We start from the raw sequence: 25,245 nt of genomic DNA on the forward strand, positions 1-25,245 counted from the left end.
AGGGGCTTGGTAACAAGTTAGGGTTGTGTGTCCAAGGCAAGAACAAATTTGACATTGAGGGCGTTGTTTAAAGGGCCACAAGGGACAACTATTCTGATTTAAGGGAGGAAATAGGAAGCGGGGGGACAAAGGAGACCCAAGAACCCCAGGATCAATAGGAGAAGTATTATTGATTGCCATAGCTCCAGACATGTGTATATTACTAGAGGAAGAAGACTTACTGGTAGGAGGCCATTTTGGTCGTCAATTATTCTGGGAGACTGACATGTTTGCAACATTAGCTTGAATCAAGTGAAGCTAATCAACAGAGGTTTGTTTGTCCAACCGAGCTTCATACGCTAAAAGAAGACTCCTAACATTTGCAATGAAAGGTCGATCAATCCGATTTTGAATGGTAATGATAAAGGGATTGTATTCGTTACCAAGGCCTTCAAGTATATAGCCCAAATGATCACGATATGATAAAGGCTCTCCAATCACAGAGAATTTATCAGCAACATATTTGATATGAGCAAGATACTAAGAGACAGAGAGATAATCTTTCTTGATTTTCTGCAACTGAGACCGAAGACCCATGATAGGAGTTGTGGACGACGATTCATAAACCGTGCAAAGGGATTCCCAATTGTCAAAGGCTATATCAAATCCAACGATCTCACTCATCTTATCTTCATTCAGAGAGGAGTAGAACCAGCTCATGATAGTGCGATTATATTTTTGCCAAATAGAAAAATGAGGATTCACTTGATTTAGTTGAGGATCTAAGAATCGAGGAGGGGAAGGAAAACTAACATCAATGAAACTTTCAAGTCCATGTCCCATAATCAAGTTGAGAAGCTGATTTTTCCAGAGGAGATAATTTGTGTCAAGGAGTTGGATGGTAAGAGATTGAGCAACTAGGAAAGGGAGAAGGCAGATTTTGAGTCGGAGATGGGAAGGGGTAGGACGGCAAAAACGTAGATGGATTTGGAGTTATAAACATTGAAGGGGAAGGTTGGGTAGGAAATGGGTAAGGAGGAACTCCATTAAATGGGGAAGGGTAAGGGACACTATGTTGATTTTGAAAAGGAGGGGGAAAATTAATAGCTGGAGAATTAGGGTTCGAAGATGGGGTCGTTGAGTACTTGAAGAAGTCAGAGGCGGTGTTGCAGTACTGGGAAAACTGCGAGAAAAGGTTGACGGAAAATGGATTGGAGCCTTGACTAGTCACTGGTGGAGTATCTGAAGCTCTAACACCATGTACTAAAAGATAAAACTTATGAAAATGGAGGTGCTCAGCAAATAGCAAAGGGGCTTCATTCAAATATAAAGGCTCAGTGGAGCCACATGTCAACAATAGATAGAAGAGCACAAATAAAATGAGAAGGAAGAGGTAACAGATTATTAACGAATATATAATGTTATCAAGTTCAACGATATATAGGGTTAAAGATTTGATAGGTCGAGTGTGAATGCAAACTAGTTAGCTTTGAATTTTATAACTTCATCCAATTAAATTTATTTGAACATGTCAACCTTTCTTTATTTATTAGGAGTGTTGTTAGTTAGCTTTGAATTTTATAACTTCATCCAATTAAATTTATTTGAACATGTCAACCTTTCTTTATTTATTAGGAGTGTTGTTATATTTCTATTATATTACAAATATGATAAAATGAAGAAAAACATCATTAATGTGAATTTTGTATTAATACTAAGAAATTTGAACTTATTTTAAAAAGGGTAAAATATGTATTTGTTAATTTAAATATTTTTATTATTTTGCAGAAAATTTATTTCCATTTATAAATGTAATTTCAACTTATTTAAAAAGGGTAATTTAATCATTGTTTGTATTTCTTGAAATTGACCAACAATTTGTGATGTCTCCACCCAAAGATGATGAGTTTTAGGGTCCCTTTGGCCCAATTTTGGAATCAGAATCCTTGGAATCAGTTTTTTGAGGGTTTGTTCTAAGGGGATTCTAAACTTTTAGTTATTGGAAAAGAATGTTTGGAGTGCATTGTTTTGAATTTTGGGAATTAGGAAGAAGAGATCGTTACAAATATAGCAATCAAGTCTAAAGGATTTACATATATAACACAATGTAAAAGAATTGGTAAATGCAGCAAAATTTAGATCTAGCTTTTAGAGTCTAACAATAATAGACTATGTCGCTAATAAAAGTGTTGATTAGAGTCTATTGTTAATAGGAATCTAGTAATCTATCATCGATAAATTTTGGTATATTTGTAATTCTCTAAAAATGTTGCGATACACTTAATTATTAACTCTAAAAATTTTTACCAATTACAATAACCTAGAAAAAAAATATGTTTGAGGTGCAATTTTTTTACCCCACCTTTTCTCCCTTTTTTTTATGTTTAGCTATTTTTTTCTCTTTTAAGTGGATACTTTATGAATGGTAGAATTCTTTTGTATATCATAAATTAATTTTTATTTTTTGAATGAAATATTTAATTTATGTTATAGTGGAATAGGAAATTTGTTTTCAAACATTAGTAACCATTAACAAAAAAAAAAATAAATAAATAAAAAATCATAGTGTGATAATATTTAGTGCCATGAATTCACACAGGAAGATACAAAGTTAAAAGGCCAAAAAGTAAATAAACAAAAATAAAAACAAATATAACATGACAATGGAAGTCGATATAATACTTTATCAAAAATGTTAACAAAGTCAAAGAAGCAATGCTCGTAAATAGGAGGTCAATGGTTACTTGCCTAAGGTAGTTATCATTTTTTTCGTTAGCCAATCCGGTCGAAAGTAGTTTCAAAGACCATTTTGAACCATTTCTCAAATTTAGAGATTGGATCGTTTGGTTCACAATTTAAATTTTATTTTATGTTTTCAAATTCACTAAGTTTAACGAAGGTGTGTTTGTTAGTAATTTAGATTTTATTTTTTAAAACTATTTTTGGATTATTTGATAGAAAACAATGCAAATTGTGAAAACTTTTAGTTTATCTAGATTTTATTTGAAATTTTAATGAAGAATTATATTAAAATAAATAAATATTAATAAATATATTGTTTCATCTTGTAGACTCAATTTATTTTTCTTTTAAAATAAAAAATATGCATTATGTGATGTATTATAAATAATATTAAACAAAATAATAATTATACAATTAATTTTAGCATAAAACATGTTCATAAACTAATTGGTAATATGCACCAAAAAATTAATTAATAATAGCTTATATTCAACCATATATTTAGTGAGTAACCATAGTTAGTTTTATGATCTATAAATATATTATCAAATCCATTTCAAATTATTGTTTATTTAGAATACGGTTTTTGAATTTGCTACTAAACATATATATAAAAATATGAAATACACCTAGGTGTTGATTGAATTTATTATTTTCAAATTTTTGTTTTTCATATTATCTACCAAACATGACCTAAAGGAGGTGTTTGGCCCATCGAATTAAAAAAATTGGTGTTAAATAACTCAACTTCACAAACTTTAATAGTAGAACACTATTGATATATTGAAGTTTGCACATTTGTTAAGAACTGAACCTTCACGACTCCATATCCTAAACGTAGATTTTTTTTTAACTCCAACATATTAGTTTCAGACTTTAAAATTTAACTCAGTATCCCAAACATCCTCAAAGCTTTCATTTTGAAACTACAGGACCAAATAAATATCAAGGCCCTAAAGTTTTTATTTTGAAGAAATACAACCATGTTTTAATTGAATCTATCATTTTCAAATTTTTGTTTTTAGATTATTTACCAAACATTAAGGTGTGTTTGACCTATTGAGGTTAATGCCTTAAATCTCATAGAGTCCTGTAGTTTGTAAATATATGTATGAACAAACAGTTTTGTGATTTGTAACATGAGATATTTTATTCACTTCAGTCTATAAAATATGAGATATTTTAGTTGTATTAACCACAAACCAATAAACTAAGATCCCTGATTATCGTTGTAACTTAAGCATGTATGTGGAGACATACAAGTGGATCATGCTTTAAGTGATAACCTAAATGGTCTGTAGTATATGGATAAAGGAGGGAAACCTTATCCTAGTGATACTACGAGTATGACTCGCTTTGTAGATGTTACAAGTGTTGTAAAATGCTACAAATGGCCTGATCCTGACCATTCATGTATTAGACATGTGAGCGGGGATGCTCTATACAAAGGAGTTTATATAAGACCGGACCATGAAATGTTTAGTCTCATTATATAACACCATTCGTGATAGAGACTTTCATTTCACTAGGATGACCATAGGTAACATGACCTTAATCCTGAGTGAGTTAGGAACTCCTGCCTATGAGGGTGGTCCTTTGATTTGCATGGGTGCGAGTGGCCAGATCAGTGACTCAAACTTACCACTTTGGGGATTCGTCTGATTGGGGAGCTGGGAACTCAGCTACACAAGATGGAATTCACTCCTTCCCAGAAGCAGTGAAAAGTAGATAAATTGCTCCCTTAAGGGCTAATTCCGAGGCTTGAACAATGTGACGCCACACCTTCTCTTGGCCCGAGAAGAGTTTACTCATAGTGGGACTATGATGTATTGTTCGTTAGAGGAATTAGTCCATTTGTAACTACAGAGGCAAAATGGTAAATTGGTCCAGTTGTACTTACGAGCGATTTGTGAAGGGTCATCATACTGTTGATTGGTTATATCCAATGGACATAGAAATATATTTGTAGTGTGAAAAGTGCAGTTGTCGGTCTTTAGTGGAGTGCCCAACAGTTAACAGATGGTGGATATTGTGATTAAAAAGTTTAGTCAGTTATTCACGTACTATTGGAACTTCAAGCTATAGGTTCATAAGATCCCCTTGGTAGCTCAATGGATTCAGGTTGAGAATCAGTTTTTGGATTAGTTTGAAGTATTCAAATTAACAAGTGGGAATTTGATTATATATGATATAATTAAATCAATTCAATTATATGTGATATAATTTATATAATGTATTGGATACATTATTTGATTGGAGGAAGTAATATAAATATGATTTATATTAAATGTCATAAAAGAGAAAAAGAACTATGGTTTATATGTTACATATGATGTGATATTAAAACTATAAGTTATAAATATAATATGATAAATTAGTTATTATATTTATTTATAATAAATTAATTATAAGATAATTGATTTCGGTTTTTCTCCAATAACCAACTTAGTAGTTGGTTATGGTCAGTTTATGGCAATCGGTGGGATAAAGTGAAAATAGTTTTCACATTGTAAAACATACAACTAATGCAAAAAAAGGCATCAAGTTATACAATAGCTAGGTTGAGAGAGTAAACGATCAATCAAGGATTCTATACGATAGATACTCGTTACTAAACGATCGAGTACCCAAGTCTAAACGAAAAATTTCATCCTTCTCCCACTTACTTGATCATTTCCCCGATCGTCTAGTTCCTCCATCCCTCTTCCTAAATCCATACAGAGCCCATACCTCCTGGATTCTCATACCGAGAATACCAAGGTAGCCTTATGGTAGTGTTGAGTTTTTGTTCGAGGGTTGAGGATCGAGTTGCACTCATTGCTAATCAAGGATATTCCAGAGGCGTGTTGCATTCGTGCTGTTAGGCACCTTGCTGAGTTCGATCGAGGAAAAACCAGAAGAAAAGTTCTTCAAAGGTATGTTCACTCGATCCCTTGTTTGTTTTCACCTTTGTAGCATGTTGTAATTTACTCGTTATGCATAAATATTGTTGTTTGATTGTAAATATCTTGTTTTTTCACGATGGAGTTTGGAACGATCTGCTTCCGCTTATTGGTTCTCTATATTCAGAGTTTCTTCATGACCCACTAACTTTAAAAGTCTGGTGTTAAATAACTTAACTTCACAAATTTCAACAGTGTTTATTATTGAAGCTTTCCATAAATGTTGTTGTTTGATTGTAAATGTCTTTTTTTTTCACAATGGGGTTTGGAACGATTTGTTTCCGCTCATTGATTCTCTATATTCAGAGTTTCTTCATGACCCACCAACTTTAAAAGTCTGGTGTTAAATTACTTTAACTCCACAAATTTCAGCAATGTTTACTATTGAAGCTTTCCACATTTTTGAGAAACTCCATCTTCCTCACTTTCTCCTTTTTGCACATTTGTCAATAACTCCATCCTCATAATTCAACACCCTAAACATACACCCATATATATTTTTTTAGCTCCAACGTATTAGCTTCAGATTTTAGAATTCCACTCAGCGCCCCAAACACTCCCAAAATTTCATTGAGATAATTGCCCCAAAGACTCATTTTAAAGGTCCAAAATGACAAATGACCCAGTTTTTGAAGAAAATGTTAAATGTCCCTTTGTTGATGTCATGACTACGTAAAGTTATAGTATTGCCTTTTTTTTCTCTTCTTCTTCGGTGTGAGAAATCCTCCTCTACACGTCTTCTTTTTCTTCGGCTTCTTCTCCTTTGTACATCTTCTTCTTCTTCTTCTTCGGCACAACGAGTCCACGTGAGCAGTTCTGACGCGACCAACTTCGGTGAACAAGAAACGAGAGAGAAGTCATTTTGTGGGTGAGGAAACAAAGAGAGAGCAAGACAATGATTTGTGAGTGAAAAAAAAGAAGAGAGAGCAAGACCAGCGATAGGCGAGAGTAAGACTGCTTTTTTGTGTACCCGCAAGTATATTTTGGTAATTTCATCGAATTTGACATCACAGAGGGTCATTCGACATTTTTTTTTTCAAAAATCGGGTCATTTCACTTTTTTTTTTCCTAATTTTTTGGTCATCTATCCGACGGACCCATGTTCATTTTGAAACTAAAGGACCAAATAGAAAACAAGAGAGGAAAAATCAACTCCAAAACTAAAATATATTTAACATTTTTTTAGTTCTTTATTTTCAAATTTTTGTCTCTATATCACCAATCAAATCACCCTTAAAAAAGTGACAAAACAAACTCTAAAAAGATCCATGAATAAAATATTAATAGAAGAATATGAATTGTTAGAAGGATTAAGGATAATTAATCCCTCACACAAGCTAAAGGAAAATTTGTACGGATGACCCAAAAATTGGGTCCAAAATGTCCAATGACCCATTTTTAAAAAATAATGTCAATTGACCCTCTGCTGACATCATCGCCATACCAAATTACGTAAATTGCCCTTACTTCGTCTTCTGACCTTTTTACTAAGAACCCACCAAAACTAAACTATTCTTCATTCAAATTTTCCAAGGTTAACGACTTCGTATCGCTCATAAATGAAAAAACTATTTCCGGCTTGCAAACGATTCTACTGTCGGTTTGTAATCGAATCTTATTGGTAAATCTTTCAATATGGTTTTTTTTGTTTGTTTTTTTGGTTTTCGATGTGTTCTGTGGTTGAAGAAGAGTAGAAAGAGTTTGTGAGCGAGATAAGTGAGAGTGAAATCAGTAGAGCGTACCGGAGAGAGCAAATGTGAGGAGATAAGTGAACCTATGGTTTTTTTGGTTTTTTTTCTGGTTTTCGATGTGTTATGTAGTTTAAGACGAGTACAAAGAGAGAATGTGAAAGAGATAAGGGAGAACGACATCGGAGAGAGCGACAGCGAAGAAAGCGACACCGGAGAGAGTGACACTGGAGAGAGCGATTCTAACGAGAGTGATTCTAGCGAGAGCGATGCCAACGAGAGTGAATCTAGAGAGATTTAAACAGAATGTTGTTTTACATTTTTTTTCCTGAAGGAGTTTACTGATTGAATTTTTTAATAAATGCAGGAGTGATTTAAGATGTCTACACGTTTTAGAATAGCCGAAGCGGACCGATTTTTCGGTCAAGTAACCAGCTTGGCCCACATTGCTAATGCAAACAAGATTTTCAAAGAGAAGCTCATGCCAACGCAGTTGGCCATGTTCAAGAGAATAGTTTTTGGGCGATTTGTTAACGTTGATATGGTGTTCAACAGCCCAATTGTCCATCACATGTTGCTTAGAGAAATGAAGAGGACAAAATTAGACTCAATGTCATTCTCTGTCTGTGGGAAGGTTGTCACCTTTTCGAAGGATGACTTTTTGGTGATGACTGGTTTGTGGCAATCCCCATCATGAGTTGATCGGAACCAACAGTCCTCATATGAACTTGCTATCAAGTATTTTGGTAATCGAGTGACGAAGGACACTTTACACCTCCGTGAACTCGAAGAAAAATACAAGGACTTAGAGTTCGAAAATGATGATGATGATGCTGTGAAGATTAGCCTAGTTTACTATACTGAGGTCGCAATGATGGGAAAAAATAAATAGAAAAATGCAGTCGACCTCAAATGTTTCAAGGGCGTTCAGAACTTGGAGTACTACAATAGTTTTGATTGGGGTACCATTATTTGGGAGAAAGCATTGGATGCCCTAAAGACTGCCTTGAATGATAAGAGTAGTCTATACAAGACGAGGGTCAACGCAAATAAAAACTACATTGTGAAGTACTCCTTACGTGGATTTCCACAAGCGTTCCAGGTAAATTTGATTAACATAATAATCGTGTTGTTTGATCTAACATTACTATTGTTCTTAATATATTTTAAATTTTATTTAGGTCTTACAAGATCCTAGCTGACATGTTTGCCTTACTCACCATGCCACATATAGAGGCTGACATGTCTGGCATCCCAGAGGCAGACACTTTTAGGATTGTTACGACCATAGAAGGAGTTCCACTAGTGAGTAATTTATTGATCAATAATATTTTTTTATATTTTTATATTTCTTGATGAGTAATGTTTTGTTATCATTTATGTAGGAATCTCGAAGAATTAGTCGTAAAAGAAAACTGATTGATAAATATACACCCCCAACCCAAGTAAAGAAGAAAAGTGTGGCTAAACACCCTCTCCCAGGTGTAGCTACGTCAATATCTGTCCCATATAATGTAGCACACGATGTTCCACACAATATCCTAACAGAAATGATGGGCTGGATCTCGGACAACAATACAGACAATGAGGTTCGAGAGAACTCCTTCAAACCACTCAACAAGAAATTCTTCAAGGAATTGATTACCTTGAATTCGTTGGTCGAGTGCGATGTAAGTGTCCTAGTCTTTACGTCTCTACATGTTGGCTATCTTGTACTTTTATTGACATATTATTTTTCGTGTAGACCATAAATACTTTATTTTATTTTATGAAAGATAAATTTTATACTCGGCCCGACATGTGCATGGATAAGTTCACCATCTTGCCAATTGGTATAACAGTAAATTTTGATATTTCGTTTCTTAACTTCTCATTTCGTTAAGTTTCCTGGTATTTACTTCTTTACTTAACTTCTCATTTTATTTGACAGAGTCCCCTCAATGATCGTGGCAGGGTATTTAAACGAATAAAGAATAAGTCACTTCTGGAGGCTGCCCTAGTTTGAGAAGATGAAGACACGTATAAAGACTACGTCATCGGTAAATTCGATGTCAAATGGGCAGATGTGGATTTCGTTTACATGGCGATGAATATCAGTGACCACTGGATGGTCCTTGCAATGGATATTAACAGAGGCCATATATTCGTGTTCGATTCACTTCCGTCATACATACGAATGACAAAGCTGGTGAATTAGCTAGAGCCATTGACGGTCACAGTACCATCCCTACTTCACTACTGTGACATGGATCGATCAAAACCGGACCTGTCCACAGCCCATTGGAAAATCTCGCGACCTAAGAACGTCGACATACAACACGAGTCACTTGATTGTGGCATCTTCACAATAAAACTACTGGAACACCTGTGACTGGGCTGATCCATCCATAATCACTCAGGAGAAGATGAGTGAATATAGGATGCAATTAGCGTGTCAGCTTTGGGTAAACACTCCATATTTTTTATATATATAGAACATTGTACTTTTTATTGTATGTAAAAACATTCACTTATTTTTTATGTATGTAAAAACATTCATTTTTTTTTTATGTTTGTAAAAACATTCATTGTATAATTGAACATATATTTTTTATGAAAGTTCAAAGTTCAATATCAGAATTTTATCTAATGAAGCTACTGCTCTTTTCATTGTATAACTAAACATCTATTTTTTATGTAAGTTCAAAGTTCAAAGTTCAATATCAGAATTTTATCTAATGGAGCTACTGTTCTTTTCATTGTATAACTGAACATCTATTTTTTATGTAAGTTCAAAGTTCAAAGTTCAATATCAGAATTTTATCAAAACATGCATAATTAAGCTTAGAACATTATATGGTTCAAGGTTCAATGTTCAAAGATTGAGAGAGTGAGATGTTGAGAGAGAGCGAGATATTGAGAGAGAGCGAGATTGTGAGAGAGAGCGAGATTCATGGAAAGTGAGATCGTGAGAGAGAGCAAGATGTTAAGATAGAGCGAGATTGAAAGAGAGATTTGTTATCCATTTTGTTACAAGTATGAAGATTGAGAGAGTATGAAGTCATTTTTTTTGTTACATGTATGAAGATTGAGAGAGTATTTGTTATCCACTTTTGTTACAAGTATGAAGATTGATAGAGTATGAAGTTATTGTTTTTTGTTTTCAGCATGAAGATTGAGAGAGTATGAAGTTATCCATTTTTGTTACAAGTATGAAGACTGAGAGAGTATGACGATGAAGAGAGTATGAAGATTGAGAGAGTATGAATATTGCTATTATATAAATACTCCAGCTTGTTATTGCTTTTTGTTTACAAGATGAAAGTATGAAGTATGAAGTATGTTACAAGTATGAAAAAGTATGAAGTATGTTACAAGTACGAAAAAGTATGAAGTATGTTACAAGTACGAAAAAGTATGAAGTATGTTAAAAGTATGACGTATGAAAAAATGATCAATGGTATTTATAACTAAATTGGATGAGGGGTGTTTGTGTCTCGGTCTCTGGCATTTTCGGTATGTCGCACGGTTGTAAGCGATTTTGTACAATTTTGGCTGTTATGTCCATAATTCCCACACCGACCACACTTCATTTGTCTACGAAATTCTCCTCTTGATGGTATTCTTTTCACTCTTTGTCGCTCAGCTTGTGGTACAATCTTCGGAGGAAGGATAATCTTTTCTACGTATCCAGAAGGTCTTTTCCATTCAGATATGTGGCCAAGTGGATTTATAGGTTCTGCATACGCAGTCATTAGAGAGTCCACTGTATAAAATCGACTGCAAAGACCGTGGATGGGTATATTTCTTTCCTTGGCAACAACAATTGCATGGGAACATGGGATACCAAGTGAGTCGAATTCCTTACACGTGCATTCCTTCGTGTGAAGATTGACAATATCGTCCAATCGATTATCTCGCACGTGTATTCGATAACAATCAATAGGCTCCACCTGATATCGTCTGCCCTTATCATCTTCACTTGCCAATCAGGTTTCATAGTAGTCAGAGTGCAATGTCATTCAAGATGCCCAGTAATTCCTCCGTTCATAGAACTACGATTGGAGCATTCTTTGATGAGTTGACCAACAACCGTAGCCGTTGCTTGTCTATGTAATACAAGGCCGAAAACTTGCAAAACCTCTAATACAATGCCCTAATACTATAAACATATACTTTAAATGCACCTCATCCTCAAGTTCAATCTCAAAGACTGTACCCGGATTCTCTATTTTTAGCGCTTCTCCATAGGCGTGTAGTATGGAGTCTGAGTATTCTTGAGTACCTCTAGTGAGATCATACACGGCTTCCCTTGCATGTCACGCTTTATCATAACTTATGTTCAAGCCATAATCTCTCCTCATATCCTTAAATATATAACAAGGTTTATAAATACGTCCTATGCCCGTGAACTTATCTTTGATGAGTTGACCAACAACCGTAGCCGTTGCTTGTCTATGGTCGTGATTCAAAATTCCTATGGAACATGTGTGCGAACTGCAATACTTTGTGATCTTGAATATATCAGACCCTTCCATTTTGACTGCACGAAGGCTCCACTTACATGTCTCCCCAATGCATTTGACAGTGAACAGAGATTTGGTTGATTTTCTGATCTTAAATTCAAAATTTCTGTTGATGGACAGAATAAACAATCTCATTTTCAAGTCCTTTTTGCTAAAAAATAGTTGACCAACTTCAACGTCATCTGTCCCAGATGAAGAGGTGCCAGGCATAATCAACTCTGTCCTATGACTTGAAGACACAGATGGTGGAACCACTGAAGCTGTTGTAGAACGATGCACATCTCCATGATCACGATCCATTTCATTCATTCCTGCGGGTTGCTCATTCACATCCACATCCACTGAAGGACCATAATCCATATAATTGAATGTTGATGGTACAATGTTGGTAGACAGTGGAATATCAATGTTGGTAGACAATGGAATATCATCCTCTTCCCGACGAAACTGATATGATTCCTTATATTATCTATCCACAACCGTATCATCATAACTCACATTTCCAAATCCTATTCCAACCCTTTCGTCTTGTTTAGACTTCAACATTACAATTATCTGAAGTTTACTAACCTCTTCTCGCAAAAGAAAGAAATGAAGATCATCATCATCTGTTATGCATTGTGGAGGGGCTTCAAATTCAAGATTAGATTTAACTTTCAGGATAAGATCAAACTCTGAAGAACTGATTTTTGTAATCCTGTAAATGCGAGATTTAAGTTCTTCATAATTCACTGTAGGGGGCACAACGATTCCTTTCAACTGTCCCCCAATACACGAACTTTCATTCTCATCCCAAGCACCTCCAAATCGAATAAATAGACATTTTTCTGTCATCCTACAAAGTAAGAGAACATTTGTCATTAAGCTGTACAAGCAATTGAAGTGTACTCTCGCTCTCTCAATCTCACTCTCGCTCTCTCAAAATCTCGCTCTCTCTCATAATCTCGCTCTCTCTCTTACTCTTCCTCTTTCTTACTCTCTCTCAATACAAAATTTCGTAATGCTACTCTTCCAGAAATAACACATAAAAAATAATTAAACTGACTTAAAATAATTCACCTTTTTGAAAAGCTGTTCCTTTCTTAGAAAGCCTCGTCTTGGAAATCCCCATTCGAAAAATCTCCGTTCAACAAAACACCGTCGAAAACCAGAGAAGTAATCACCTTTGAAATAGAGTTTAGAGTTTAAAGAAATCACCATTGTAATGTGTTTAGGTATTATTGATTTGATTTAAGGCTTCCGTCATGACATTAACAAAAGTAGATTGTCGAGCAATCACATCAAACCAGGGAATTTTAAGCGAGAGCGTTTTAATCAGACAATAGCGAGATTTACCTCGTGAGGTTGGTGTAAGGGCAATTTACATAATTTGGTATGGCGATGATGTAGCAGAGGTCAATTGACATTATTTTTTAAAAATGGATAATTTGACATTTCGGGCCCAATTTTTGAATCATGTACAAATTTTCCCAAGCTAAACTGCTTATGGATTAGCGAATGGCGAGCATAATTCACTGAAATGTATTAGCGATTATCCAAAATCCCTCGCACAAAATTTGGTCTTCACATGGAACCGAAATCCCTCCTCTAAATCGCAGAATTTGAAATCGTTCCATTGCAGGAGGACATGGAGGAATCAGCGCCAATTTTCAAGAATCTTCACAGCAGAGAGTATCAAGGTCACAAGAAGAAGGTTTTTATCATATCCCTTCCTTCATTCTGCTTTCTATGGCGATTTCATTCTCCCCTTTTAATCTTAACTTCATCTGTTTCTTGTAACTGCTAAAGGTACATTCTGTCGCATGGAATTGCACGGGCATGAAGCTTGCTTCCGGTTCCGTTGATCAAACTGCTCGAGTTTGGCATATTGAGCCTCACGGACATGTATGCTTTCGTATCATACCTGGGTTTTGTCGATTCTTTGATTCTTTTCTGGAATCGTCCTCTAATTGCTCGACTAGGGTTTGAGTTATTTTTTGTATTTATTTTTTGGGTTCTGTAAGTGGTTGAATTTGAGCTTAACTCTTGTTTTAATACTTGTTTCTTCATCCGGCCAATATGATAAACGTATTTGTCACTTGCCCAAGTAGTGTTTGAGTTTATATCTGATTTTTAGGCTGTTTATGTGGGGATTTTCTATAGTTGAGTTCATGAATGAAGTTATGGAAAGAGATTTTTTTTTATCTTTTCTTAAAATAAAAATCAAAGGGTTAGGGAAAGCTTCAACTTTTGCCCACCTCCTCTTTTTACATATTGTTCGATAAGCTCTCGTGTTTTCCTTTCTTTTAAGTTCTGGAAAATGGGGGTACGATTTACAGAATTCTGTAGTTGTGTATACTTGTGAAAGTGTGTTACATTCGATACCTCCTGAGACTTGTTTTGAATGAATTCTGTGGTTTTACCACAACATTTAGTGTTGTATTGTTTGTATGTCTTTAAACTTACAACCCTGAACAAATCATTTCAATCATGTCAGATGATGTTTGCTTCAGGGTAAGGTTAAGGATGTTGAGTTGAAAGGGCACACTGATAGTGTAGATCAGCTATGCTGGGACCCTAAACATTCTGATCTTATAGCGACTGCATCCGGGGACAAAACTGTTCGACTATGGGATGCTCGTAGTAAGTGTTTGAAACTGAGATTTTAGAAGTAACTTATCCAATTAAAGTTTAGAATATGGTTCATTTAAAATTTTGTTCTATAGATGGGAAATGCTCTCAGCAAGCTGAGCTCAGTGGGGAAAATATCAACATCACCTACAAACCTGATGGGACGCACATAGCTGTTGGTAATAGGGTATGTTGTAGGGTGAACTTTGTGCATTATAGGGCTGATTTTTATTTGTTATTGCTTTAAAGTACATCTTGAGATGTTTATATCCCTGTGAAATGTTGACCATTTCAGTACTCACTGTTTTCTTGCATCATTTTGCAGGATGATGAACTTACAATTCTGGATGTTAGGAAGTTTAAACCAATTCACAAGCGCAAGTTCAATTACGAGGTAATGTTTATCAACGATAGTGAATGGTAACTCAACCATTGATCATTGATGGAAACATAAAAAAGGATTGTATTAACTGTTAAGAGATTTAAAAGCACAACAAGACATTAAAGAATCTGACTGCTTTGACGTGTTGATGTTGGTCTGTCTTTAAAATTATGTCCAATTTTAGTAGAGGCTGTCTTTGTTCTTGCAAGCCCTTGACAGCTCCCTTGTTATTAATGTATAAAGGAGGAAACATGTGAAGGGGAGGGTCTAAATGTATCTTTCAAATAGGGTGATATAATATGGACCCTTTGTTGGGTTAATTAGTAACTGGTGCGGGCAGGAATTGATGAGTCTTTTGTTTTACTTTGATTGTCTACATTGACAGGAGTTTTTCAATATCTTTTTCCAGGTGAATGAAATTGCTTGGAACATGACTGGGGAGATGTTTTTCCTGACAACTGGAAATGGTAATGATCTGCAGCAATGACGTTTCTTTTAATGCAATAACTGAGGAGATATTGTTGCTTTCACTCTGTTGAATAATTTTTCATGTCAACTTATGTGCTCAGGTACTGTTGAAGTATTAGCATACCCGTCTCTTCGGCCAATTGAAACTCTTATGGCTCACACAGCCGGTTGTTACTGCATTGCAATTGACCCAGTTGGAGGGTGAGTTTCAAAGTTGTCTTACCTTAAGTGAATCTTCTTAACTGTGAGTTCTTGCATGAAATATGCACTCAGGATTTCTTCTACTAAAAAATTGGTGGTTCCAACTTTCAATTGCTTGCTTTAATTATTGTGAAAACTTTTGCAATCAGCCATAGGGAAAGCTAAATGACTTCATTGTTACAATCATAGGTATTTTGCAGTTGGAAGTGCTGATTCATTAGTTAGCCTATGGGATATCTCACAGATGCTCTGTGTGCGAACATTTACAAAACTCGAGTAAGTTTTTTTTGTTTGATATATACAGCAATTAGTTTTCTTCTTTCCTCAATTCATGTTTTGTTAGTTGAAACACAATGACTGCATTACGCAGTGACTTTTTCATATACTGAAGACTAATATTTTCTTGTCACTTACTTTACTTCCATAGATGGCCTGTCAGAACAATAAGTTTCAACCACACAGGAGAATACATTGCTTCTGCTAGTGAGGATTTGTTCATTGATATAGTAAGTATTTTAGTGCCTCTCCTTTCTTTTAATATCTGATCTATGGAAGGCCTAGAATCACCCTTCCTTTCCTTTGGTTGAAGATAATTAGTGGCAAAACTGGTTCATGGATAGTGTTTTTCTTTTGCCTACAGTCGAATGTTCAAACGGGACGAACTGTTCATCAGATTCCCTGTCGGGCTGCAATGAACAGTGTTGAGTGGAATCCAAAACATAATTTACTTGCATATGCTGGGGATGACAAGAACAAGTATCAAGCTGATGAAGGCAAGTTATCTGTGCATTGATGCTTCCAACTAATCTTTTTAATTTCATGCATAGGAAGCTTTACTTTCAAGACACTTCACAATGTGTTATCTTCATTTTGCTTATTGCAGGTATTTTTAGGATCTTTGGGTTTGAAACTGCATGAGAAATGGATCAATCATGAAGTTTTCCAATTATGTGATACCTTTATTATGTTACTTCTTTTCTGGCAAATGTATTGAATTCCACTTTTTAGTGGCTGTTTACGATAAAGTTTGTCAAATTTTTCCTTGAAACAACAAAAATCTGTGGTTGTGTTATCTTTTGGAAAGTTCACCGTGCCAAACTTTAAGGGATTTTTGTATGGATGACCTAAATTGCGAGGGAAAGATGAGATTTGCCCCGGTTTCTTAAAATGAGGGGTTTTTGATCCTTCATTGATGTCAACACTAAGTGAAATTATGAAAATAGAACTCTTGTGCTCATGCGGAATGATTAGTCACGCTCTTTGTTTTTCGCTCTCTTGCTCTATTCTTCCCTTTTCTTTTCCCACATATTGATATTCTCTCACACGTATCGCTCTTCTCTATCTTGTTGTTCGCTCGTTTCTCTCTCATTTTTTCATTCTCTCCTAGTCTCGCTCTCTGTCATTTGTGCTACACTGCCAGCAAGTTTGTGCTTGTCCAATTTGGTGTGGTAGCTCGCTGGAGAAGAGGAAGAAGAGAGAAAAAAAATCTTCGTGCAACCTTTAGAAAAGAAGAAAAAAGAAAAGAAAAGAAAAAACTCCTCAAACAAGAAGAGGAAGAAGAAAGACAAGAAAGAAAGAAAGAAAGAAAAGATTGATCTATGAATTCACTCACACATTCGTGCTGTTAGAATTTTTTTCTTTTAAAAAGTGGGGTTTTTTTCAGTTTGGTCCTTCAAAACAGCTGTACGGTTTTCTCCCAGCTTAACTTGTGATAAAATAATAATTTGAAACAGTCATGCCTGCACACCTCCCAAACTTTTTTTCTAGTAGAGATTTTAGTTTCAAGGTGTGTACTTTTTCTTTTTAACTATATAAAAAATATAAAAAATGTAAAAAAGAACAAGTAGATCTTTTAACAACAAGAGCATAAAAAGCATCTCACTAATAAATTTAGGTTAGAGATTCAAATATGATATCTCACTAGTAAGTGTTTTTTTCTAGTTGAACTATGAGCGTAGTAGTCTAGATGCACACTAGATTCTGAAAAGATGAGTGAAATTCGAAATGTATCCAAGTACTTTTCAATTCATAATTATGCAACTTTAACATGAATGTAAATAATAAAGTTGTTACTTCGTAAATAGAAGCTTTGAAAAATATAATAATAACGAATGAGGTATCTATAAAATAAACATTAGCCAAAAAGTTACATATGGGGCCAATTTCAATGTTGGCAAGTTATTATTAAGCCTAGAAAACATAACAAAAGAGTGCACACAAGCAGTGTTGCTTAATTAACACTGATTTTGGTTCACTTCAAACAACACCTAATCTTGTTGTGTACTTTTACACTTTCTTCACTGTCTCCCTCTCTTCAGAATGATAAATTTGTAAAGATTCTACAAAAATGGAGCCCCCCCTGTTCTCCTCCTCCCCTGCTGCTTCCAACATCTTTCTTTTAAAAATGCTGCTTTTTATGACGGACCCGTCTCTTGCTTCATCCTCCAAATTCCAATACAATATTTCAAAACCACCCCCTATAAGTTCTTCAACCACCTGCATTTATTTACAAACCCAAATAATTAGAAATCAAAATGAATCCATTTTGACATTATTGAATGATGCTGCAATAAAAATAAGAGCAAATTACAAAAAACATCCTTGAAATCCGGTGACAGTTGCAATTATATAAATTATTTGAGGGTCCAATTTTAACGTTAAAAATAAATCATACGGTAATTAGGAGGTTGTACCTGGCAGATGGGATATTACCTGGACTTAAAAAGCACAAAGTATGAACTTGGAAGCAGCAAAAACAATAGCAGAAAAGCCTAGAAGAAAAATGGTGATAAAATTCCTAGAAAACCAAGTGAGAGGTCCCCATTTAATCTCCACACTAGAACTCTTCATCCTATTCCCAATTTGAGGCTCTTTAGACAAATTAAAACAAGACCCTTTCATTCTAAGTTCTTGAACACATCTTGTAAGTGCTCTGTTTTCAGTCTTCTCCCTCTGCAACTGCCCTGATGCCTTCCAATATAGCCACAATTTCAGCTGCACCACGATCACAAACACCCCCGACGTCGCCCCCATTGCCACAGCCGGAACCCACCATTTTTTGCACACATTGGGATCAGACGAAGTGTACAAGAGAGTGAGAGACAGGGCATGGAAGAGGAAGAAGAAGCAACAGAGTTGGAAGATCTGTTGCTTTAAAGACTCCATTTTGGTTTCTCGACGTCCGATTCGGAGACCGAAGAGATGCTCGTCCCGTTGCCAAAGCTTTAAGAGGAGTAAATGGCCAGAGCTTTCGGAAATTTGCCGCAATGGGTGGTGTTGTATTACAGAGATCATAGGGTTTTGATTCTGAGTGTGGTTTTCTTGTTCTACTGGGATTTCAACTATGTGGGCGCCAGAATCTTTGGTTTCTGCCATGAGGAGATTTGAATTTTGTTAATGTTGAGTCTGAAATTGGAGAAATGGGGATTGGAATTTTGTTGGGTTTTGAAAGAAAGAGGTTTCTTTTGTAAGATATTTAAAGGGTAGTTTGTTGAATAACGCCTGATGAGTGATGAATGTGATTTTCCAACGGATATATTTCTTTCCGGTTCAACGGTCGAATTGTTAAAGACTTTTTATATATTATTTATATTTATTATATTTGGTTGAAACGGTATTTTCTTTTGGGCCTTTAATATTTCGGCCCATTCTGGCCCATCTCAAGTGAGTTTTTATTGGGATATTTGTAATAGACTGTAAAATAAAGAAAAAATAAAAAAATATATATCACCACTTTAAAATATTTACAAATATAGAAGTGTTAATTAGTCAACATTTATTTTTTTTCTAATTTTTAATTTTTCCCTCCCTTGTTTTGTTATACACATTTTTTTAATTTTCTTTCTTTTCTTCGGTTTTTGCTGCTTTTTTTTTTTTTTATTTCTTTTATCCAATTTTTGTTTCTTCCCTTTCCTTTCTTTTTCTTTTCTTTTTTTTTTTATAATTTTCTTTTCTTTCTTTTTTTTTTTATAATTTTCTTTACTTTTCTTTTTTTCTTTTTTTTTTTTTTATAATTTTCTTTCTTTTCTCTAGTTTTTGTTTCTTCTTTTTTTTTTCTTTCTTTAATTTTCTTTTCTTTATTCGTTTTTTGCTTTTTTTTAAAAAAAAAAATAAGAATATGAGTCTGAGTTTCATACCCAAGACTTGAAAGGATCCAATTCATATGTGACTTAGCACCAATAAGTCAATTATCAAATTTGATTATTATAATAAAATATTAAATATGAATAACAAATGAAAATGAATTTGAAAGAAACTACTTTTTTTTAGTCCACAAATTTGCACCATTTTTAGAAACATTTCTTAACATTTAAAATAAGAAATGAGAATAGTAATTAAACAAGTTTATTTCTAAAAAAAATGAGAAATGTGAACGATATCGAACAGGCCAATAGTTTTTTCTTTTCTTTTTTTTTTAATTTTTTTTATAGAATTTTAAGAGTGAAATAAACTTGAAAAAATGGCATAGATGACCCAAAATGAAGGACACAAATTGCAATATTTACGTATTGATAATAACAATTATTGGTGACAATATTAATGATAGGATTTAGATAGATATCAATCATATTCATGTATTAGTGATATCGAATTTAGGTAGATATCAGTGGTAGAAGTCTATTATTGATAATCATGATAAAACTTTCTCAATAATAGCTATTGATAGTTTTGAGTGTTAGTCTTTCGAAATTGGTAGTCACTAATGAAAGCCTATTAGTGATAGCTACTAATATTTTCTATTATTAATAGCTTACTCTTAGATGATTTTTTCAACAGTTAATATCCACTTATAGAAGACTATCATTGATAGCCAGCTTAGAAAATTTAATTAATAAAGTTGAATCTCGAAGTAAAATGTAAGTAGAATGCCTAGAAGTTATCACTAATAGCTACAAGCTATCAACGATGACATGTTATTTGATGGTAAAAAGGAATGATAGAAATTATCTCTGATAGCATGTTATCAATGATAGAAGCTATCAACGATAACTGCGATATAAGTAATATTAGTGATATCGATGATAGAACTTAGGTGATATCCATATATCGATGATATTAATAATATAAAAGTCAATTCCATTTGATGAAAGTCTATCATTGATAGCCACTACTAAAAGTTATCAATGATAGCCATAGCTATTAGTCATATCCGTATATCAGAGATATGACTTAGGTATATATCAATAAAATGAATGATATTAATGATATTAGTGATATGAGTTAGGTAAATATAGAGATAGTCACTTATACACCTCTTATTGATAGATTTCTATCAGTCACTTATAGACATCTTATTGACAGACTTCTATCATTTATAGCATTAAATGTTAATCTTTAAAAGATGATAGTTTTCTTTCAAAAATTGATAACTGTTTATAAATTCTATCATTGACATCCATTGATAGTTTTAGGTATTAATATTTCAAGTTTGATTACAGTTGATCAAAGTGTATCAATGATAGCCACTAAAATTAATAGCAAATTGAAAGGTGATATTTCAAGTGTTACTATTTTAATGTTGTATTGATATTTCTCAAATAAAAAATTATCACGGATAGCAACTATCAATAATAGCAACTGATTGTAGCTATCAATTAATAGTTTTCAATTTGAGAAAATTGGAAGAAGAAGTGTGAAATACTAGGCTGCGCATGAACTTTCTAGTCATTTATCTATATAGCTATCACTAATAGCTGCTATCAGTGATATCTGTCACTAAGTTTGTACCATATCCTTAATATGTTTATCTTTGTTCTACATTTTTTTTTAATTATTTTGGGTCTGGATTGTTATTTATGCAATCAACCATTTTATTTTTAATTTTTTAATCACACTTTTTGGACTAATAATTAAAATGTATAACATTATTTTTAAATAAATTAAAAATATAGCAAGATGTTTAGAATTTAGTTTAAAAATACTTCAAACATGGTTCATTTCATCGTGTCTTTCTTGCAAGGACTTCTTAAAATTTTTCATAAACTTTAGGAATTTATTTTCTAATTTATTTTGGTTTTTTTAAAACAAGATGAACTTTTGTTAAATTTACTCATAAACTAAAATAGAAAGAATATTTTTACCTCGACTGAGTTACAGATATTAGTATTAATATTAACATTAATATTAGTATTCTTATTTAGCATATATTCTTAGTTTATTTTAAAGAGTTTAAAAAAAATGATTTAGGATAAATAACCTCATCCCGACAATTTATATTAGCTACACATAGTAACGGATCTAGAACTTCATGTTAGGGACAATTTCATATAAAATTAGAAGTTTAGTCCATGTACTTCTAAATTCGTGTTTATATATGGTCTCGAACTTTAAAATGTATATAATATGTATTTATTTTTTTTGTTATTTGGTGTCAAATAGGTCGATAGTTTCAAGTTTATATTTAATAGGTCTCCTATATATATATATATATATATATATATATATATATATAAAATTAAAAATGAATTATTTACTAAATTGAAAATTTAAGGACCAATTAGATACAAAATTAAAAATCTTGTCCGATAAAATTATTGATTTTTAAATAACTTTATTACGTCTAAAGCTTATTGGATACAACATTGAAAGTTCATGGATAGGTTAGATATTTGTGACTTGGAAAATTTCACAAAATGACCAAAAATCCAAAAACTTTTCTACTAACGACCTCTTCCTAAAAACTTTTCTACCATTGATCTTTTGCTCATGTGAAATTCCAAAATTACCCCTAATTTTTAAAACTCCTCAAAATGCACCACATTTCTTCTTCCTTCAATGTTTTCTTCAACCCTTCATTCAACGTGCATTCAATATAACACCAACATTCCACCAAAACATTTATTCCCAACTAATATTCTTCCAATAGCATTGAAGAAAACGGAAGGTCACTCTCGGTATTCACTTTCTGTCGAACTCCCCATGAAATTCTCTCATTGTTCTCTCGTAGCTGTCTCTCAGAGTTTCAGTCCAACATCTTCATTGATCGCTTTCATCGTTAGATTCAGAAACAGAGAGAATGTAAGTGATATTTTACGATTTCTTGTCCCATATCGCTTTCATAATAAATGTCGTTTAGCATTAAATGAACGATCATATAGTAATATATACCCAATCGTTCATTACAATATAAACGATCATCCATAAATTACTAGACGATCGTTCGTTACAATATATACAATGGTTCATAAATTACAATACGATCGTATAGTAAATTATAAAAGATCGTGTAGTAATCTATACACGATCGTTTAGCAAATTATAAATGATCGTGTAGTAATATAAACACAATCTTTCATTATAATATAAATGATCGTTCATAAATTACTAGACGATCGTGTATAAATTACTACACGATTGTATAGTAAATTATAAACGATTGTGTAGTAATTTATACACGATCGTTTAGTAAATTATAAACGATCGTGTAGTAGTTTATCAACAATCATATAGTAAATTATAAACGATCGTGTAAACATTTATAAATGATCGCATAGTAATGTATAAACGATCGTTCACTTATCAATAATTTGTTTATCCTATTGTAGATCAATTATGCTACTTTGCATCTTTGTACGATTTGATGGGGATTGGGATGAGTCCAGAAGAAATTATATTGGTGGTCATATAAAAGGTCTGAAAGTCAGAAATGATATAACAGTCAGTGAATTAATGAGTATGATGTACCAACGACTGAATATCGATCCAGATATGTTTGATATACACATCAAATGTTGTTACAATCTATTGGTCTCGGCTCCCTCAATTGACATAGTTGACGATGAAGATCTTAGCTTCTTTTTAGAAGGCAGTGATGCATCCTGGATGTCATTATTTGTATCATTACACGTTACGAAAGTCATGGAGTGCACACGGACAATATGTACTGGCATTGCAATCCAATCGATCAACCTATTTTAACCAGTCAAAATTGTGCGTTTGTAACCATTCCGACACGCAATATTCATACCATGTCTTCACTTGATGATCATATTGAGCCATATAACTTGGGGGATGACCGAAGTGGAGCTTGGTTTGACCAGAACAGTGAACCCAGATGTAATTCAAAATTCGCACTGAATATGGATATGGACAATCTTCAGGACTACAAACTTCTCCAACACCTAACATCCATGTTCCAACCCCACCTGCTCCCGTCCCACCAGTTGTGATGCCTTCGGTTCTAATGCATTCCACCGTTCCAACTGAACCATTTGTTGAAATACCCAGACCATCAGAGGACCCATCGTATGATGCCTCATCACAATACCTCATGATTGTCTGAATGATAAGGATATAAAGGTCGATCAAATTTTATTTTCGAAATATGATTTATCAGTTAAATTATCGATGCTTGCAATAAGAAAGAACTTTGACTACCGTGTAAAAAAGTCAACAAAGAGCTTGCTAACTATCCAGTGTTCGGTAGAGAATGCAAGTGGAGGATCCATGCAAAAAAAAATGAAAGAAAGTTATTCCTTCAAAGTGACGAAATATCCCAGCGAACATACATATTCTTTTGGAATGAGAATTGATAATCATCGACAAGCAAAAAGTTGGGTTATTAGACACTTAATTAAGTCCAAATACGAAAAAGTTGGTCAAACCTACCGTCCAAAGGATATAATTGAAGACCTTCAACGAGATTATGGAGTGAACATAAGTTACAGGCGGGCTAGTGTTAGGGCATATGGCGAGGCACTTAAGCTTGCAAATCCAGGTACGATATTTGAGGTTGAAGTAGAGGACGAACAATACTTTAAGTACGTCTTCATGGCACTTGGTTCGTGTATCAAAGGTTTTCTAAACTGCAGCCACTTAGTAATCGTTGTTGATGGGACCCATTTGCACGAGAAATACAAAGGTGTGTTGTTAGTAGCAACGTGTATTGATGGCAATAACAACGTATATATCCTATCACCTTCAGTATTGTAGATGGTGAGAACGATGCATCATGGACTTGGTTCATGACTCATTTGAAGGCTTCAATAAGAGACGTTCCCAATTTAATGATTATATCAGATTGTCACATCTCAATTGTAAAGGCTGTTGCAAGTATATTCCCTGATGCATTTCATGCCCTATGTATATACCATATTCGGAACAATTTGGTTGACAAATTCAAGAATAAGGAAACAATCCCACACTTCTACCTAGCGGCGAAAACTTATAGAATGTTTGAGTTTCAGATGTATTGGGCTAAACTCCATCAATATCCTGGTGTGACGGCCTATCTTGAAGAGATTGGATTAAACCAGTGGGCAAGGGTTTATCAAGTCCATTGTAGGTATGACAAGATGACGACAAATATAATAGAATGCCTCAATGGAGTGTTGAAAGATGCACGAAAACTACTAATCACAAAGCTATTAGAGCATATTCAGGAGTGGCTACAAGGTGGTTCTATATCCGACGTACACATGCAATGACATGCATAAATATTGTAACTGATTATGCAATGAGTATTCTTAAGGAATTGGAATTGATGTCTAGAACATATTATGTTTCCCCGGTAGATATGCATATAATCAATGTGGACGATGGATATTTGAGGGGGTTGGTTGATCTTTGTTCATGGACATGTACGTGTATAGAGTTTAATTGCCTCGAGATCCTGTGCTCCCATGCAATATTTGCAACGACCCTGAGAAATAGTAATGTTCAAACATTATGTGCAAAATGGTTACTAGTTGAGTGTGTGCTTGCTACTTACGCCGAACAATCTTCCCAAT

At 34.0% G+C, this 25,245-nt stretch overlaps 3 protein-coding genes across 4 annotated transcripts; 2 read left to right on the forward strand and 1 right to left on the reverse strand.

Annotated features, from left to right (window-relative positions):
- The first annotated feature begins 13,293 nt into the window (after positions 1 to 13,293).
- On the forward strand, positions 13,294 to 16,771 carry TEX1 (Transducin/WD40 repeat-like superfamily protein). The gene is made up of 11 exons (XM_039049217.2): positions 13,294 to 13,549; positions 13,645 to 13,740; positions 14,349 to 14,478; positions 14,562 to 14,653; positions 14,792 to 14,860; positions 15,258 to 15,315; positions 15,418 to 15,517; positions 15,707 to 15,793; positions 15,945 to 16,023; positions 16,158 to 16,290; positions 16,401 to 16,771. The coding sequence occupies exons 1-11, from the start codon at positions 13,484 to 13,486 to the stop codon at positions 16,433 to 16,435; spliced, it is 945 nt and encodes a 314-aa protein (XP_038905145.1). The 5' UTR covers positions 13,294 to 13,483; the 3' UTR covers positions 16,436 to 16,771.
- An 845-nt stretch (positions 16,772 to 17,616) lies between these two features.
- On the reverse strand, positions 17,617 to 18,993 carry LOC120091553 (RNA polymerase II elongation factor). Of its 2 annotated transcripts, none has more exons than XM_039049643.2 (2): positions 18,211 to 18,993; positions 17,617 to 18,013 (listed from the first exon to the last, which is right to left on the reverse strand). In XM_039049643.2, the coding sequence occupies exon 1, from the start codon at positions 18,890 to 18,892 to the stop codon at positions 18,236 to 18,238; it is 657 nt and encodes a 218-aa protein (XP_038905571.1). In that variant the 5' UTR covers positions 18,893 to 18,993; the 3' UTR covers positions 17,617 to 18,013; positions 18,211 to 18,235. The 2 variants fall into 2 exon arrangements, with proteins under 2 accessions (XP_038905571.1, XP_038905570.1); XM_039049642.2 differs by having other exon boundaries at positions 18,230 to 18,990.
- A 4,981-nt stretch (positions 18,994 to 23,974) lies between these two features.
- On the forward strand, positions 23,975 to 24,942 carry LOC120090557 (uncharacterized). Its single transcript, XM_039048284.2, has 2 exons — positions 23,975 to 24,377; positions 24,449 to 24,942. The coding sequence occupies exons 1-2, from the start codon at positions 23,975 to 23,977 to the stop codon at positions 24,940 to 24,942; spliced, it is 897 nt and encodes a 298-aa protein (XP_038904212.2).
- Positions 24,943 to 25,245: the final 303 nt, after the last annotated feature.

The sequence above is a fragment of the Benincasa hispida genome, chromosome 11 (genome assembly GCF_027475165.1).
Source record: "Benincasa hispida cultivar pf3 chromosome 11, pf3_genome.v1.1, whole genome shotgun sequence".
NCBI classification, from domain to species: Eukaryota; Viridiplantae; Streptophyta; class Magnoliopsida; order Cucurbitales; family Cucurbitaceae; genus Benincasa; species Benincasa hispida.